At 54.0% G+C, this 18627-nt stretch overlaps 1 protein-coding gene across 1 annotated transcript in view; it reads right to left on the bottom strand.

Annotated features, from left to right (window-relative positions):
* Positions 1–18627, bottom strand: part of Efcab6 (EF-hand calcium binding domain 6) — an 85086-nt gene that overhangs the window by 41646 nt on the left and 24813 nt on the right. Inside the window, exons 5-8 of the mRNA XM_077798488.1 lie at positions 16815–16933; positions 8927–9121; positions 5114–5269; positions 384–579 (exon numbers count right to left, since the gene is read on the bottom strand). Coding sequence (XP_077654614.1) covers positions 384–579; positions 5114–5269; positions 8927–9121; positions 16815–16933 — 666 coding nt within the window. The remainder of the gene's footprint in view (positions 1–383; positions 580–5113; positions 5270–8926; positions 9122–16814; positions 16934–18627) is intronic.

Here is an 18627-nt window from a genome sequence, read left to right as displayed (position 1 = left end):
TCTCCCGGCTGGCCGCCTTCACCATGAGGTCGGGGTGGCACAGCCACCTCGTGTCCCTCATCTTCGTGGGCCCAGTGCCTGGCCACACTGAGAACTGGCGGCTCCCAGGGGCCTGCTCTACCTTCTGTCCTCTCCTGACCCCACCCACCCCAGCACTTGCTGAGCACGGGGACTGGCCCTGAAGCGCTCCAGGGGCTGAGTCGGGCAGGATTTTACCAGCGCGAAGGGGTTGAGCACTGGCTCAAATGCGCCATCCGATCCTGATGAACAGGACGCCCGGAGCAGGAGCAGGAGCAGGAGCAGGAGCGAGGCGGCGGGGCCCGCAGGTGGTGGCTGGGGCCGTGGTGGAGCCCAGTTTCCACGCCGACTCGCAGCTGGCCTACCTGGAGCAGAGCTGGCTGCGCAGACTCCACAGCCTCCTGCATGTTCGTGACGATCTCCTCTGGGCTCAGCGTGGAGAAGTTGATGGGCAGGCTTCCTTCTTGGTCTCTGGACTGCGGACTGCCCAGCTGGCTCTTCTCCAGCGCTCTCAAGAAGTCAAGGTAATTGACGGAATTATCCTGCTGGCTGATGCCCCAGCTTGACCCCCCAAAGAGAAGAATGTATTAGTTTTTCAAAGTCTATCACTCACTCATTCAACAAACAGTTGCTGAACAGTGCTGTGGGGGACATAAGCCATGTCAAGATGCTGTTCCCTGCCCGTGGGGACACGTGCCAGTCAGCTCTGTGATTAGACAGGCACATAAATACTACAGCTAGGGGCACTCCAGGTGGTAGGGACACAGGCCACTGCACTCTGAAGACCTGAGACTGGACAGTGGGGCTCACTGCTTTGGAGTGTGGATGACAGGAAGGAGAGGACTGGTCACAGGAGCTGGGCCCGAGAGAGGTGCCTGAACAGGGACGTGGCATTGCGGCGCAATCCCATGACGGTGTGGGGTGTGGGGTCAAGACTGACAGCAGGGTCTGAGACCCGGGGAGTGAGACAGCAGGTGCAGTCACGTGGGGTGCCTGGCCGCCAAGGCCGTCACCGAGGGGGCCGTGACTTGGACATTGCGATGGGATTTGAGGAGAATGGAAATCTGTCAGAGAGTGGAAAGCACAAGAGGAATCACATGAAACAGACATTAAATTATTTTCTAAGAAATGAAGTTGTCAAGGCAAAAGCTCTCCAAAGGTATTTTTGCAAAGCCTAGCTGGCTTCATACTTTTTCAAATAAAAATTGTATCTGTGTTGGCCTCCACGAGGAAATCTGGGTGGAAATGGAGGTTCCTCTGTGCCCTCAACTCCAACATCGAGGAAATTACCTTTAAATTATGAAGGAATAGATGGTGGGTAGAACCCAAAGGTTCCCTAAAAGTATAAGCATATTTATTAAAGATGTAAAATAATTCAAAATAAAGTTTCATGGTGTTCAGAATTCACATTTCTGTAACCTAAGTTCTTGGGGCGCCATGGGTACCCGAGTGCCCAAACTGTCCTTCAGTGGTACGGGGTGCAGGTGTCAGAGCAGGACAGCTCGGAACACTGGTAAGTTAGAGAGAGAAGTTTCCAGCGACTCAGAGACTGGCTTCCAGAGAAGACGAGCCAAGAGCCGGGCTCTGCCAGCTCACAGCTGCATGGCAGCCTCCCGCAGCCCGCATTGGGTCGCCCGTGTGACGGAGACACCGCGGCAGAGGACAATCAACACCATTTCATCAGCAGGATGAATTGCCAGCATGGTATTAAAATGTAGTAATAAAACCAAATGCATATGCTAATCTCCTCTGCAGTATTTAGAAAAGTCTATTTCGGATCTAGAAAAGAATAATCTCCATGTAATTGCCAATAGCCAAGATGTTTATCATCAAGGGTCTTTGAGAAAGAACAAGCAACCAAGTAGTGGATCCTTATTAAGGTTTCAGTGCGTGAAGAAGTTGATCACCCATTGAAAGGTGGACTACAGAAATCCCACAGTTCTTTTGTGGTTGTTTATAAAAGTATCAAGCCTAACTACGTTTTATTATTTATCTACTGCGATTTCCTCATGGCTCATGCATTGAATTCATATGAATTCTTATTCAGCTGGAAATAGATTCAGTGGGAAGAGATGATGCTGCTTGAGGAAGAAGAGAACATGAGAGAATTTGAGGATGAAACACCCTCCCTTTCTACACACACACACACACACACACACACACACACACCCTTGGATGACAGCTTTAAAATTTAAAGGGAAAGTGATTTTCTCCCTAGGATTCTAGGTTCCAACAAGATAAGAACCTGTGTAAGCAAGCATTTAAAAAGTTTTAGGCCATAAGAACTCAGAAAATTCACTTCCTGTCCAACCTTTCTTTGAAAACTACTTCAGGAAGTACTCCAGCAAAAGAAAGCAAAGCAAGCAAGAAATAAAAAGATGTGGATTGAAGGGATGGGGACGAATTAGAACTCAGTCTCCCTCTCATTCCATCAACTAGAAGAAGCTGAACAAGCTGAGCACTGATGGCTTTTCTTGGGTCCAGGGAAAAACAGAGGTCACAGGGCAAAAAGTCACCCTGAAATCTGTAGAGAAGTCATATCCCGAGGATCGCAGCAGGAACCTGCTCTGTGGGAGCAAAGCTCTTGTTGTTGTAAGCTGGTGGGAACTGTGAGGGTTCTCCTGAACAGCTGGGAGCTGCTGAGTGTGGCCCGGAGGCCGCCAGGAACCACCACAAAGAAGACCCGAGGGAGAGCCCAGGTGTTCTGGCAAGGAGGGAAAGAGTGACCGTTGGGAAGTGTGCCCAGACCCTTCTCTGCAAGAGGGAAGAGACTTGATCAGACCTTCTCCCAACCCAGGACAGGGAATCAGCCCCTCGGGCACCTTCCAGCTTCCTGTGTCACCTAAAGAGGGAGTAGAGCTACAAGACGTGTCTGCAGGCTGCAGCCCGGGCCTGGCCCACCAACAGATGGTGCTCCAGTCAGAAGCACAGAACTGCAACCCAGCTCTGGCATCGCCACAGTGGGTACAGAGGAGAGCCCCGCAGCCACCCCACATCAGGAGGGGCCCCGGCTAGGCTGAGGGGGGAATTCGTGTCCACAGAAGCCTCCCAACTGAAATGAAGTGGAAAGAAGAATGGGAAGGAAACCCAGACCAAGAGAGAAGGTCTTGAACTGTGGGGAGACTTCAAAAGCTCTGCTTCATCGAAACCCAGGAGGGAAGAAAGGGGCAGAAGCACATTGGAAGTCACAATGGCCAAGACTCTTCCGATATCCATGACAGACACCAAGCCACAGGTGTCATCCGGAAGCTCCGAGGATGCTTCCCAGCAGGATGACACTAAGCAGCACCTGCCCCAGCACTCCACATTCCAGCTGCAGAGACCCAGAGTCAGAGAGAAAGCCCTTGGAAGGCGCCAGAGGGCAGAGAACACAACAAAAACAGAAGTAAAAGCACAACAGTCGCCTACAAGGGACAGAGACGCGTGGACTCTGGGTTTCCATCAGAGATCAGGTGGGAACAAAGGAGGTGGATGAGATGAAGTTTAGAAAGAAAAAACCACCAACCGAGAATTCCGCACCCGGGAGGTGCCCTTTGGAAGCACTGCAGGCCTCGGCAGCGGGTCTCTCTGGGGCCATTATTCTGCCCACAGCACCTGTCACTAAACCTCCGTGTGGCTCCCCAGACAGCACTAAGTGCTGGCAGCAAGGGACCCAAGGTCCTCTTGCCAGATTTAGCAACAACAAAAAACTAAAGGTGTGTCCGGGAATGGAACTGCAAACAAATGACAAAGTGTCTCAGTGTGAGTGTTTCCTGGGACTGCCTGGGACACACTTACATACTAATGATTGTTCACTTGAAGTTCAGATTTAGCTGGGCATCCTGTATTTCGTCTGGCAACTCTGTTTTCTGGTAAATCCAGCCAGCCCCAAAGAAAGGCTTTAAAGGTGCTGACATTGGTGTCCTCCACAGACACGGCCCGCCAGGGTCCCCTAGAGTCCAGGCCAAAGTCAGCCCCTTCCGCTGGCTGTGCAGAGCTTCCAATCTGAGTTTTAGTAGCCCACTCTTAAATGAGCCTATTTTGGGGAAAGAGTCTAATATGAAGGACTGTTTTAAAGTCACACTGAGGAGATGCTTTTTGGGTAAAGGAGACTTTTAAACTCTATGCTGGTTTCAGAGCACAAGAAACAGCAGCAGGGCGCGGTAAGGCAGGGACTCTGACAAAGCCAACTCGGGGATCAGCCGGGTGCCACTGGAGAGAGACAGCTCCACAGAAGGACAGGGGGCTAAAGCAGGCATCTCCCAGAAGGTGGAACCAAGAGGAGAGATGGAAACAAAAGAGAGAGACTTAAAACCATAGGGAGAGCGCAGGGGCTCGGCGGGCACTAATCAGGAGCAGCTCGGGAAGAACAAAGGAGCGGAGCTCGTTAACCAAACACATCAAGAAAGTCCCGGAACAAGACCATGAAAGGGACGGTTCAGGACGACGACTATGAGCTGGCAGTGCGCAGGCGCGAACACGCGGAGAAGAGTCCACACCCGGGCCAGCTGGGGACCTAATTAGGCACAGTGAGTACACAGGAAATGAAGTGAGTAGGAAAACAGGATCAGCACGTCAGGGGAAGAGCAGTGTAGACAGGAGAAGTGGTCAGCGGGCTGCAGCAGTATGGACACTTCGATGTCTCCCAAGCCCTGGGGAGCTCTGCGTTCCTGTGGGGTGGAGGGGCCGAGGGGCTGGGTGGTTGGTGGCGGGTGATGCGGGAAAAGGCTTCAACCACAGCTTCCAGGAGGAGGCCAAAGACACCACCTACAAGCACAGAGTCAGGAAATGGCACGAGCACGTCCCTTAGAAGTGGGGACGGTCAGTCCAGGAGCCACCAGTCACAAGCCCTGGAGTTGGGAACTCTGGTGAGGAGAGGAGGACCGTGGCAGGGCAAAGGGGCCACAGCTTTTAGGAACAAGCCTCACAGAACTGCAAGACTCTCCCCAAAGCGCACGAGCAGCGTGGAGAAAAGAAAATCCCAAATCAGAGCAGAGGTCACGCTGCTGGGGGGAAAGAACACATGTGTCCCCCGTGGCTCTCCCGCTCTCCGTGGACGGAGGCCACCGCGAGCACCCAGCGACAAGGGGCACAACAATGACGAGGGGACAGGAACCTGTTCAGCAGGCTGCTCAGCTCCACCTCCTTGAGGGGACACCCACAGTCTCGCAGCACTTTCCGCAGCTTGCAGAGGGAGACGGAGCCGGTCTTGGATTTATCCAGTGTGGTGAGGGCTTTGCTGATGTCTTGATAATGGTCCTCGAGTTTATCCCTGAAAGAGAGCACGCTTCAGACCCCTCAAAGCCAGGGAGACACTTTCTTTAAAGCTCGGGTTTTGTGATCACTCTAAGGCAATGGCTTGATGGCTTCTTTAAGAACTGATCTGGAAGGTGTTTCGCAGGCTCGGTGTGATATTTATGTTAAAAGGTATCCCAGAAAAAATTATATGTGTCCCATTATCATTTTATTATCATTAGCAAATCTACACTGGAGAAATTACAACCTGTCTTTTTACTGAAATTGGTACTTTGAAAATGGAACCAAGGATTTAAAATTACAGGGAGATTACAGACATGAAACACACCTTCACTCTCAGGAAAGGCTCTCGGAGCACCTTCTGCACGCCATGCACTGCCCTGGGGGAGAGTCAAACAGGAATCCCTGGGGCACTTACATTCTAGTGGGGGCCCGAGGGACAATGACAGAAGCCCCAAGGGCACTGTGGCGAGGTTGGTAGGCAAGAGAAAGAGCCAGTAGGGGACCCTGATACCCACGTCCCGTGGGCGGGGACTCTAGGCGGGAGCGCAGGAGGCCTCCCTGGGACAGGACACTGAGCAAAGACCGGGAGGCGGGGTTGGCTGTGGGAAGGGCTTTCCCAGGGGTCCAGGGAAGAGCTGGCCAAGGCCCTGTGGCAGGAGTGGGAGAGGGCAGGGGCGGACAGGCCAGGGTTCCAGTGGTTGGGGGACAAGGCAGTGTCCCCAGACACCTTGTTTTCTGGTTTGGTCTTTTTACTGTTAAGAAGCACAGCCCCTGTTGGGTGCAGCGGGACGTGGGTCTTCTCAACAGCCCTGGAGGGCTATCAAGCCCATTGACAGATGAGGGCGAGGGCAGGGTGGGGACAAGACTGGGCCTTCCCCTGGCAGCCAAGGACTTGGCTCCCTGTTCAGCTTCCAGCCAGAACACATTCCAGAGTCTAGGAGTCAGTTCGTCAGCTCGGGAAAATCCTTCCCTGACTTCCTTATCGTTAGTGACTAGAAGGGGGCGGTCTCTAAGAATGAACAGCCTGGCCCCTGACTTGCGCGGGGCTGACCCCAAGTTCTGTAGCCAGCTCAGCCGGGGGTCTGAGAGGCCCCTGCCCACCAGCTGAGGAAGGGTCACACTCAGGGTGAAGCCCTGTCTGGCTGGTGGTCCATGACTCAGATAAGCGCTGGTGGGAGAGGACAGTGCCTTGAATCTGCCTGAGACAAAAGTGCCAGGGGACAGAAAAGTCACTGGGAGAGGTAAAATTCACAGGGACTATTCAGGGACCTGAGGCAGGGCAGTGGTACTCCAGCTGAAGCCGCCCAATGCCCTGTGGCCTTCCCTTGAGGCCCTTTAATGTGGATTCAGCCTGAAGGACATGGGAGCGCTTGATACAAAGGGGCTGCAGTGACCGTCCCCGATGTCCAGCAACAGCGCGGATGTTTTGGACTCCCTACAGGGTCCACCGAACTGAGTCCCACGCTTCCAACGGCTGCTGGCCACCGCAACATCATATCCCACTTAATCCTCCAAGATGAAAGCAAATGAAGGTAGATGAAAAATCAAAACACTTTTTTTGAGATACATATTTTTAGAAAATTGAAGCATTCAGCACTTCTTGGACTGGCTTCTCGGCAGTAATTATTTCCCTTTCAGAGTAAATATGTGCACAGAGTAAATGAGGGTTTGGAACCCAGATCACGAACACTGCCAGACAGAAGCGGTGTTGGCCCACATGGAGCAGCAGAGCCGTGCAGGGTCTGCGGCCAGTCCCTGGTCTGGACAGGGAGCCTGGAGAGGGCACTGCCATGGCCAGCTGTGTGGCCACCAGCTCCTCTCGCACGCCACCTCCCCAGCCCGCGCCGCTCTGCTGGGTTCACCCCTACCCTCCGGTGTGCTCTGGAGCAGCTGTGTCACGTGGCCTGTTCACCATTGCTGCTCCGATTCAGGCTGAATAAAGAGCAAGTCCCGGGAAAAGAACAGAAGCTACATAGGATTTTCTCCTCTTTACACGGTGTTCAGTACACTGCAAACAAGACACGTTCCTTAGATCCAAGAGACAAATGCACAGCTTCAGTCCCTTTCATCCAACATGACTCCCACGGACCAGCCCCACGTGAGTTTCAGAAGGAATGAGGAGGTAAAAAGATCCTGGGGACCCCGACTCCCGGGCTCACCCAAAAGTTCCACCACAGTCCCAACACAGGCCCGAGGGCAAGCTCCTTCATGAGTTGGAGCAGCCCATGTTTCTGAGAGAGCAGAAGCTGGTTGTGTTTGTGGTCAGTGGCCTGCTCGTGGGGTGGCCCGTGAGCGCAGTCAACCACGTGGTCCTGCAGCCATGCTCGGCAGAACAGGGGAGGGAGCACGGCCTGAGAGCAGAGAACTCTCCGAGCCTCTTACACACAGGAGTGACAGAAGAGAGGACGCGGGTGACGAGGCCAGCTCTGTCGGTGAGGAGAGACTCCACGTTTCCCTGGTCTGGAGGCGGGTCTGGTTCACTCCAACCTGGCGCAGGCATCACGCTGAGTTCCCCGAGCCCAACACTGCCTCTGGGCTCTGTGACTCGGTACCCCAGGCCCAACGCAGGGATGTCCCACGTGCTCTGCTCAGGGCTACCAGTCACAGACTCCCCCCCGGGTCCCGCACCTCACTTCCTCTGGGGATTCTTCAACAGCAACTCGTCGCTTCACTCAGGAGCTAAGCCAGGTACTGGGGACGGAGGGCTGAGCTCTGCCATTTGAGATGACAGAGGGGACAGATGTGTGAGCAGAGCCAGGTGCAGCTGTGGCATAGCCACAGGCAGAGGGTGTGGAGGGCGAAAACGAGGGCAGGCTGAGGCCCCTCAATGTTTAGGGTCACCACACACAGCCCAAGTTTGTCCTACGTGGTCAATGTTAAGTACTGGACGCGAGCAGCTGGTTTTAAATGGAAAACAGTCCTGTACAACCCCACCTCCAAACCCAATGTACTGCCATTGGCTCTGCACAGCCTGGTCCTTGGGCACGTGTGTGTGAGTGTGCGTGCGTGTGCGTGCCCTTGACGGCACTCCAGTCGTGGTCCCCGGGCCATCCCAGACCTCACTGCCAGCTGGCCCTCCGAGGCAGCCGCTGTGTTTATCCAGGGGGCTTGGACAGCCGGACTCCGCTCCAGGCTCTCCGGGACCACCCTTCACTCATCTGGGCCTGGAGGCATTCCTTGGGTTGTCGCCGTAGCTACAGACACCCTGCAAGCCACCCCTGGCCACTGCTGAGCCGCTCTCAAGCCCTCACAGTAGAAAAGGTGGGCTCAAGGCTGTCTGTCATTCATTTACACATCCATTCACTTACCTGTCGGGTGCTAGAGGACAGTGACAGGCATCCCAAGGGCTTGCATCCTAGCGGGGCCCAGGAAGGGGCGGGCTCTATGCGCACATGGCTGAAAAGGGTGGTTTCCCAGGATGGCCCATAAATCATAGAAGAATGGCACGGGATTGTGCCTGGGGAGGGCGGCATGGGCTTGACGCTTCTTAACTGCTTTCTAACTCTTTGATTCAGCACCAATTTCTAGGATCTGGGCAGTGAGCACATGACAAGTCCATGATAACTTGGCCAGCACAAGCCAGAAGGCCCCATTTTGAAGCAACTTCTGCAGCCAGGGTAAAGGCAGGACAGACAGCATCCAGCCGCGGCCCCAGCACTTGCAAACCCACCTGGCAGGCACCGCCCTCTCGGTGCTTTGCTGCAGCTCCTGGATCTCTTCCTGGACCTGCTGGGGCTTCGTGAAGTGGCCCAGGAAGTTGAAGTAATCTTCTGCATACGGCCGGTGGATGGTGGGCGAATAGCGAAGACCCAGCTTCTGGAGAAACTCCTGGTAAGTGATGTGCCCTCTTCCTTCGGTGTCATAGCTTTAAAAGAAAAAGAAGAGCTCTCATCAGCCACCATGGAGGTGCGCCGGTGCGCAGGGCTGGACAGGAGTCCTGGGAGGAGTCCCTTCTGCCGCCTCAGCACCCGAGTGGCCCTGTGGCAGCAGAAGCACAGGCTCAGCTCTAGCCCCGACCTGCTCTGGAGCAGCACTCCCCAGGTCACATCAGAGTGTAAAGTCACTGCTCTAGCTTTAGCAGAATTATTGCCAGTTGTCACCCACCCCAAGAGAAAGCCGTGTCCTGTCATACTGCGGGGGCACAGCAGTGGTCACAGAATACTAACGCTGACCCCTTCCATACATTCAAAATGTTCACAGAGCACCTGCAGTAAAAGAAACTATGTGAGAAAATCCTTCAAAAAGTATATTCCATCTTAAACTTGAACAAATAAATGCCACTTGATTCAAGGACGGAAAAGTCCCTGTCTTCTCCCGAGGAGATGCCAGTCACACGCACCCACAAGAGAGAGACTGCGGGGAAAGCAAGATAAGATGGGTGCTGTATGCCTTTCATGTCGTTTTCTATTATTGAGACTTTTCTGAATTATAATTCATTAAAGAGGCCTGATGGAGAGGTTTTTACCTCCCAAAGTTATTCACATAGAATAGAATTACTTCAATTAAACATTTTAAGGCAAATTGTCAATTTTCCTTAAAGAAAAAGAAAGCATTTATTTCTACAGAAAGATCCTCATCTAATCCATAAAATGGTGCTTGCAGATGTGATTTTCCCCCTGATAAGCTCAGAGCTACGAGGAACAAGACGGCACAGCCCCTGGACCCCGTGAGCCAGCTCTTCCTCGGGACTCTGCTTGGGCGTGTGCCTGCCTCGGCCTCCCTGGGGGGAGACTCCTGTGGGACGGCGGCAGAGCCCCACAGTCACCCGGACACTCTGACCCCTAACAATGGAGAGAACGCATCGATTTTCCTAGTTCTCGTCCTCACGGGGCGGTGTGGCCGGCAGAGGAGGAGGTAAGAAGCTTGGGGCCTGCTCTCGCTCTGTGCAGAGGTGCAGAGGAGACAGGAGTTGGGAGGCCAACATCTTTGGGAAAGCCAGCAGGCCTGCCCTGAGGCTCTGTCCTTGTCCTCCTGTGGCCTATGCCCTCTGGCCATCCCCTGCCCAGTTGGAGCAGTGCAGCTGGAAACTTTGAGACTAGCAGGTGCTGGCCGGCTTGGAGCCACTGGCCAGGCTGACAGGCCCTGGGTATAGTCCTTAAGTCTCGTGGGCGCTCCTGGCCCCTCGAGACCTCTCCCAGGCCTGTGCTTATCCAAACCCCTCCCTGCACCCCACAAGAGAACCACTCTGCCTTTACTTGGGGTTTTGCTTCTAAAACGAAGCCCAGGAACCACCGGCAAAGGAGCTGGCAGAGCCTGTTTCTGAGGCAGATGGTGGCAATGACCCAGGCAGGGCCATCGTGGCTCCAGCCAGGGCAGTCCTGCTTGCTGGTGCAGGTCAGCTGCTGGAAGGGCATCTCTCATAATTGTGTCAGGACCATCACTGGCCTTGGGCCACCAGAATGAGGTAACAGGGCAACTCTGGTGGAGACCCCGCTGATTAGTTCCCCACTCCCCTCGGCAGGTGGTCCACGGCCGCCCCTTGACAGGCCCCAGCTAGCAGTGTGCCTCTTCCAGAGACTCCTCCTTCCCTCTAGTTTAGCCTAGACACCATGATCCTGGACCCCCTGAGCTCCTTGTGCTGGCCAAGAGGGGTGGATCGACTCGCACAGGCACCAGCCAGGGCCCAGGGCTCTACCGCAGCCGCCTCCCTCTTCCTCCCAAGTGCAGGTCTGATTCCCTGTGGACTGCAAGTTTCCTGGGGCCCCTGTCCTACTCTTCACCACTCAGGGGGCCCAGTGGCTCAGCTCTGCGTAAGCTGCGCTACCCTCCTGCCACAGAACCAGGGGGAGGCGCTGTGCTCCCGGGAGGCCCCTCTCCTGCGGTGACCCACTCTCGCCATGGCGCACTCCTGAGAGTGCAGCTCCCTGCTCTAAATCATGACACTTGAACTGAATGAAAAGGCACTTCTTAATTACTTCATTAATAAAGATCATAAACATTCTCTTCTCATCACGAGGAAACAGAAGACCAGATTGCACAATTGCAACTAAAATATTGTTATGAATGTGAATAATAAGAGAGTTAATTCAGCTTACATAACCTCACCCTTCATTATATAATCCTTTGTGTAACATTAAAAAAAAATCAACTTGCCTATAAAGGTTGAATTTTAAAATGGTTCAGCAACAGATGTGCCAGGGAAAACGTGCACATAACAGAGGCCTCATAAAACCTGCGTTGCACACAGCAGCGGCCATTAATTCATGGTTTAATCAGATTACTCTGCCCACTTATCGTACACACGGCGGTTCCCTCGTCCACACGATTTGGATGTTCACATGGGTTGCCTTGCTTTGCTGAGAAAGCCTCAGTCCTTCACGCTCAGTTGCAGATGGTTTGTTTCATAAAGTTCAGAAGGAGCTTTGACCACCACTGCCACAGAGGTAAGGGGCAGTCAGAGGCGTGGATATGGCCTGCTGGTGACCCAGTCATGCTGCAGAGGTGGACATGGTACCTCGGGCAGCTGGGACGTGAGGAATTCTCCCAGGCCCCGACTCAGAGGATGGTCTCATGGCTCAAATAGCGTTTCTTCAGCATGGGAAGTGACTGACGCCCACGCCGGCCCTGTGGGCACATTCAGCAACCCTGGGCCGTCACGGAAGGGTAGACACGGTCTGCTCCAGTCTCCACCCAGGGCCAAAATCCTTCCTCTATTCTCCCAACAAGTGGTGGTCTAGCTTCAGACAGGGCCATGCCGGAGATGGGAACCCGCTCCCTCAGAGACGGCTAGAGCCCTGGACAGCTCGGACCTCTGGGACGTTCTCTGCCGCCAGGAGCCCCCTGGCACACATCTGCAAGGACAGCCTCCTTCAGGCAGGCCCACTGCTCCGCCCCTCTGGTCCCGGCACATCCATCTCCCTTTGCTAAGCTAAGGAACCCATTCACTCAACTTCTTCCGACTTTTACCACCTCTAGGTTCACCCTTCCAGTGTCTGCCAGCAAGTCACCAAGTGTCGCTCCGGACACAGCCTTGGCTGAGCCACAGGAATGGCCTCACTTCCTGTTAACTGAAAGCCCGAGTCCTCTCCTCACAAAGCTGCTGTCCACGGCTCTTCTTTTTACACCTGGATGCTGTCCCACCGTGCGCTCACTGTGGGTCACTGTCCCTCACGTGTGAACGTGGAAGGACCTGACCACACCTCCGCGGGCCGCGTGGCTGGCTGGTCGCACACCTGGCAACCTGCGCTGACGTCCTGGGTCGTTGCCTGCTGCGGGGCCTCTCTGTGGTGCATTTTTGTGGCACCCTTCCTTCGTGCCACCAGGCACCCCAGGGAGATGGCCCTGGCTTATTCCTTTCGGGCCCAGCCTGGCTCCCAGCTAGGAGGGCGGCTGAGGAGGCGGCTCCAGCTGCCAGGACGACCCACGGCCAGCAGGTCCCGTCCGCGGCTCGGTCACTACCACAAACGCTCTGCAGGGTGAGGAAGGAGCCAGGAGGAATGGAGGACGAGGACCCTGGAACTGACGTCACGTCGACATGCAGAAAAAGGGAAAAAGCACGGAGCCCCCTCCTCATCCCCAGGAGCGGAGCGGACCTGCAGTTGCTGCTGGTTTCCTCTTTCTTTGTGCTTTTCTGGATTTTCTTGTCTTCAGAAATGAGTGGGCAGTCTCACTGCAAACCAGGGTCCAGTCTGTGTTTTCATTTTGCTACCAATCTTTATGCTCCAGATGCCGGGCAGTCCAGAACCAGCCACTCATGGACGGCCAGAGCCCAAGGCCTTGTGGCTCTTGGGGACAAGGTGCAGGGGCCGGCTCCCAGCAGAGCCCTGCGCTTGGGCCGCTCGGCTCGACCGCCATCTGCACAGGCCGCAGCCTGGGAGCACCCGCTGTCCTGGCACAGCCTCTTTTCTGGGCTCCTGAAGGCCGATCCTCGCCTCCTGCATCTCTGGCCAGCTCCTTCCTTCCAGCCCCTGGCACAAGCCCACACAGCCACAGCCTCCTCCTGCTTGGACCGTGACTGCTCCTCACTCACCTCTGGCCCTGAGACTTGGCTCCTGCCAGTCACCCCTCCCTGCAGCCAGGTGATCTTCTAGAAAGTGGCCTGTCCAGCCTGTTTTCCTGTAAAGTGCCTGGCCTTCAGGACGGGTCCCCTCTGTCTTGGCGTCATGATGCCTTTAGCTGCTGTGCAGGCCACTCCTCTCTATGGTCCCTTGCTGTCCTTGTGGCCACCCAGTTGGTCAGCAGTCGCACTGTGGCCCTCCCTTGCTCTCCAGGAGGGTGTTCGCCAGGTGGTCCCTGGCCTGGCTTGTCCCTCCCCACGTCCTCTGTGCCACCCCCAGCGGCTCCAGGAGGTCGGCCTGGTGGGGGAGGCAGAGCTGTGGTTCCCAGTGCCGACCCACTAGGGCAATGGCTGTGGCTCCTGCTAGGCCCCAGGTTGAGGTTCTCCATTTGCCCTGGCAGCATCGGTGGCACCTGGCTGGGCCGGGCCGTGGGGTGTAGAGGGTGGAGGCAGGAGACACGCTGCTGCCCTCTGGGCTCTTGGCCCATGGGCGTCCCTCCTCTGCTGCTCCGGCGGCCACTCAGCAGCCCTGGTCCCTGAGGACACCACATTCCCCTCAGACTTCCAGCCCTTCCCGCCCGCACCCTCGTTCGCTGTAGGAAACGTCACTTTGCATTTTCCCCTTGGACACTGAGGACTGTGCTCCTGGACCTCCCTCTGCCTGGACGCTCCTCCTCATGTGGCAGATGCCACTCTGAATTCCCCTGTCTCTGTCGCCTCTTCCCTTGGAAACACGTTCAGACCGCCAGTCCCAGCCTGCCCTCGGACAGGTGCAGCCCTGGCAGTGGGTCCGGCAACAGCCTGGGGCAGAGTGATGGCCACCTCTCCGGCCCCAGCCCCACCATGTTGGCCGCATTCTGCCCTCACTCCCTCCCCTCTCTGCAGGCCAGGCACACGGGCTCCAGGCCCGGGGCTGGGCACTGGCTCCTCATGATCCTGAGGGAGGAGCACTATCACCCACCCTGCCCCCACACCAGGCCACAACACCATCTGGGGAGCCGCAGAGATGGCAGTCAATAGCCTGCCCTGGCCAATGTCACTACCCAGCTTAAAGCCACCTTACGGATTTCAGTTTTACAAGACAAAGAGTGATGGTGATAGATGGCGGGGACAGCTACACATTGTCATGACTCACTGAGTGCCACAGAGCTGTCTGCTTTCAAATGCTCAAGATGCATGGACCAGGCGTGGTGGCCATGCCCGTAATCCCAGTGACTTGTGAGGCTGAGGCAGGAGGACCTGAGGAACTTAGTGAGACCATCTCTCAGAACAATAATGAAAATAAAAAGGGTTAGGGATCGTGGTTCAGTGGTAAAGTGCGTCTGGATTCAAGCCCCGGTGGCAGAGGAGTAATAATAATAATAATAATAATAATAATAATAATTTTTATATTGTGTGTATTTTAGCACAAAAAAATGGAAGGGGGCAGTGGTTAACAAAATTCGAAATCAATACAAACTTGAGTTTTGAAATGTAGACACAGCATGATATACTGCTTAGGAGTAGTTCACCTAATGAAATAAAATTAAATAATGGGTGCTTCAATTTGCAAACACTTCCTGGGAACTGCCTTAGGAGCGGGGCTGAGAGGCAGACCTGCGGCGGACAGAGCCTTGGCCCTGCAGCGAGGGGGGTCCCTGAGGGAAGGGCGGGAGGAGGGAAGGGGCACCACAATCGGCTTCTGGGCTCCCAGGTTCCTTTCTGACCCCTCCCCCGGTGCCCTGCTGCTATGACCCTCTCACGGCTCAGCTAGCTGATTTGCTATCTGAAAAGTAAAGATCCTGAAGTGCTCGGCTTGGAGACCTGGCGCAGCACCCTCATCGCCAGGGCTGTCATCCATCCCTGGGGACATGGCAGAGGGTCTCCAGGTGAACCTCTTAAAACCAGGTGACACTGTTGAGAGGAAACTTCTGCTCTTCATCCACCTTGGTCTCACCCACCGAGCCACCCAGCAAAGAGATGGGGGTTACCCAGCCCAGCCTGGTGGCATCCCCAGGTGGTAGGGAGGAGAGTGAGGCCCAGAGAAGTCAAGAAACTTGACAAGGGCACCCAGCTGGAAGTGGGGTAGAGGTCACCCCCCACACTGGCTGTAGAACAGTCACCCTTAGCACTCAGCATCTTGATGCGAGGCCAGTCCCACAATGGTGGACATTATTCTAACCACAGCCAGTTTTAAAACAAGGTGAAAAATTTACATTTTATGATGATGTTCGTAGCGTCTGAGAAACCTCAGCCTAACGACACAGTGTCCACCTCCAAGAACGGCCAAGGCTCCGTCCCCTCTGGAGAGGCACATGTGTGTGCTGTCACTTTCCAGGTGGGACACATGGCTGGCACCATGGGAGCTCGGGGCGCTCAGGGGCCCCTGACGCGGTGGCACTGTCCAAGGCTCACACCTGAACCAGCGCAGCCCCGGATGGGTTCCTGACCCTTGTCCTAGACCACAGCTCTGAGCTGTCACAGCCAACTGAGTGTCACTGCCAGTGCTCAGTCAATGACACCCAGAAACCATGACGGTGAGGGGACTGGCCTTCCTTCCCCTTAGGCCCGGGTCCTGGGCCACTGCCCAGGTTGGGCAGTCCCCACTCAGAATGTCCTCCATCTCCATCTTGACCTTGAACTCTGTCTCAAGGTCGTCTCTGTCATCAGGCTGCCCAACCCTCCAGGGCTTTTAGCGTCCACCACCTGACCTGCTCCCTGCCAGGGTGGGGTCTTTTAAAACTAAGGATTTTGTGATAACTTCGAGCTGCTTTTCCAGGCTAGACACAAGCCGCTGCCTAATTCCAAACTCAGCCACACTCAGCCTCCACTGTGAGAAGGTGAAAGCCAAACCATGACCGGAACTGCTTTGTGCACCTGCCTCCTGAGCGGACGTGTGACACCGGTACATCCCGGGGGGACACCAGTGGCAACTAACAAATACTGAAGGAGGAAGTGATTCAAAGATGGATCTGAAACTGAGAAATAGCCACATTGTTGGGGTGCTGGGAACTTAGCCGTCTACACAGGGAGCACCGTAACTGGAGCCTGGTCCCCAGGCAGCGACATCTAAAATACGTTCTGACAAATAGCACTACGTTAGCTACTATTCCCAGTTTAGGGGGCCTTTGGGAAACCACTCCAAGTTTTCAAAAGTTTGGTTATTTTCTTCTAACAAATTACTTTTCCATAAAACAGCCTTGCAACTTGGTTTCCATCTCTGGGCTACAGGGAGCCACTTGTCCCCTTACCACTGCCTGTAGCTCAGGGCGTGGTGTGGGAGGAAGTCTTCAGACAGGACTTATTTCACTAAATGGTGACAGTATGGGCTTGAACTCCCGGGACCCTGGGCCCGTGGACCTGTGAATCCAGCAGTGCTGCTTGGGGTACTCCGGCTCTTCCCATTCCTGAAGCCTGGCCTGGCCACAGCTCTTTCCAGGGGAAATGAGGAACAAGGAGACGGACACAGGACCAGAGAACCCCGACCCCCTTCCTCTGGAGAAGTGAGGAATTTGTAAGGAGCTTGTTGTAGCAAGTGAGCCCAGACGTCAGAGGGAACCACCGGCCTTCAGGTACCGCTTACCTTTGCCAAAGCTTCTCAAATTCTCTGGGTGTGAGGGGAATATCAAAGCCGTAGAGTGCATTCTTTATGTCCCTGCGTCGAAGAATGCCGTTGCCCTCGTTGTCAGTTTCTATAAAATTCTGCAAACATTAGAAGATGGTGTTTAGGAACGTAAAATGTGCATGATGACTTAGAGGACTCTCGGTGATCGATCTGTGGGACAGTCTGAGGTGGCTTTCTTCCCATCCACCTGGACACCTTTTAATCTAAGTTTCAGAGCCTCCCTGACCCCCTGGAGAAGGTGGGAGCAAACCAGGAACAAGGCTCATGGGCACAAGAGGGCTGTTTCTGGGTGAGTGAATGGTCTCCATCACAAGACCTGGCATCTTGTTCAGATCAACCTCTTGGGTGAAATAAAGGCCAACCAGGTCCTGGGAAAGGAGACCGAGGGTCATGACCTCAGGGATGCAGCCGGGGACTGAATCTGTGAACAGATGTAAGACCTCCATGTAGAAGAGGGTCAAAATAAGTGGAAGTACACTATGTTCATGAATTAGAAGGCTCCAAAATAGGAAAGAGGCCATTTTCTCCAAACATCCCAAGAGATTTTTTTTTTTAATGGAATGTGTCAAACTGATTGAAGGATGAGTCAAAGGAATGCCCACCAGTAACTAAGATGCACCAATAAGTTACAGCAACCATGAAGATGTGGTGTGGGGCTGGGATGGACGAATGACCAACAGAACAGAGCAAGGCACCCAGTGGGCATGGGGAAAGATAGTGGGGAAGACAGGCTACAAGGAAATGAGGAACACCGGGAAGGTCATTCCCAAGACATGAAATGGGTCCAGGCCTCATAGCACATCTGAGTGTCCAGTCCAGATCTCAGGAGCTCAGTGTGAAGCCAAGCAGGTGAGTACCCAGGGGAGACTGTGAGCGCACATCTTCATGCCTGCAGGGGTGGGAGACAGGGTTTCTTACACAGACCCACAGAGAAAGGTTAATAAATGTGACCATGTTAAAAATGCATTTGTCAAAGGGCACCAGATAAAAAGCATAAAAACAGGGACAGACTGGGAGAGGACATTTGCATCAGAGCTCACTTAGGGACGAGGATTAACCAGAGCCGGGGCGTGGCTCAGTATCAGAGTGTTCATCCAGCACATGTGAGGCCCTGGGTTCCACCTCCTAAACCACACACACACACACACACACACACGAGTGTCCAGGTCACCAGTGGGCATGAGGTAAGGCAGTGGGGATAAGATATTGCCCAATAAGAAAGAATATAGCTTAGTGTAAAAACTCTATAAAAACTCTCGAACAAGCACTTTGCGAAAAAGAAAAACTGACTAATGAATAAACAAATGAAAAGATGCTCAACCTCATTAATAACCAATAAAATGCTAATGAAAACTGCAATCAGATACTATCACACATCCACTAGAGTGGAAAATATCAAGTCTGAAGGCACCAAGGGCTACAATAAAGGGTCAAGTCTGTGTGATAGAGCTGTGGGGTCCACAGGGCCAAACGTATTCACTGTCTGGCCCCTCACAGAGAAAGTGTGCTGACTTCTGGCCCAAGACAGAGACAGGATTCCTTTCCTATGCCTGGACAGTGGGCCAATGGTGACCACTTTAAATTTATTTGAATTACAAGCATTTTATATATTCCACAGTAGAGTCACAAATCAAAAGACAAACTTTAAAAAAATTAAGTCAAGAGAATTTCAAATCCCTTTAAAAACACACAGCAGGTCTGGAACATAAAAATCTTGGAAGTCACCAGTCTGTCCCAACGACTTGTAAAAATCTGAGCAAACTGAAAAATC

The sequence above is a fragment of the Urocitellus parryii genome, chromosome 5 (assembly GCF_045843805.1).
Source record: "Urocitellus parryii isolate mUroPar1 chromosome 5, mUroPar1.hap1, whole genome shotgun sequence".
In the NCBI taxonomy this organism is placed as follows: Eukaryota; Metazoa; Chordata; class Mammalia; order Rodentia; family Sciuridae; genus Urocitellus; species Urocitellus parryii.
The sequence above is the reverse complement of the archived record's forward strand: the minus strand, read 5'-3'. Positions and strand labels throughout refer to the sequence as shown.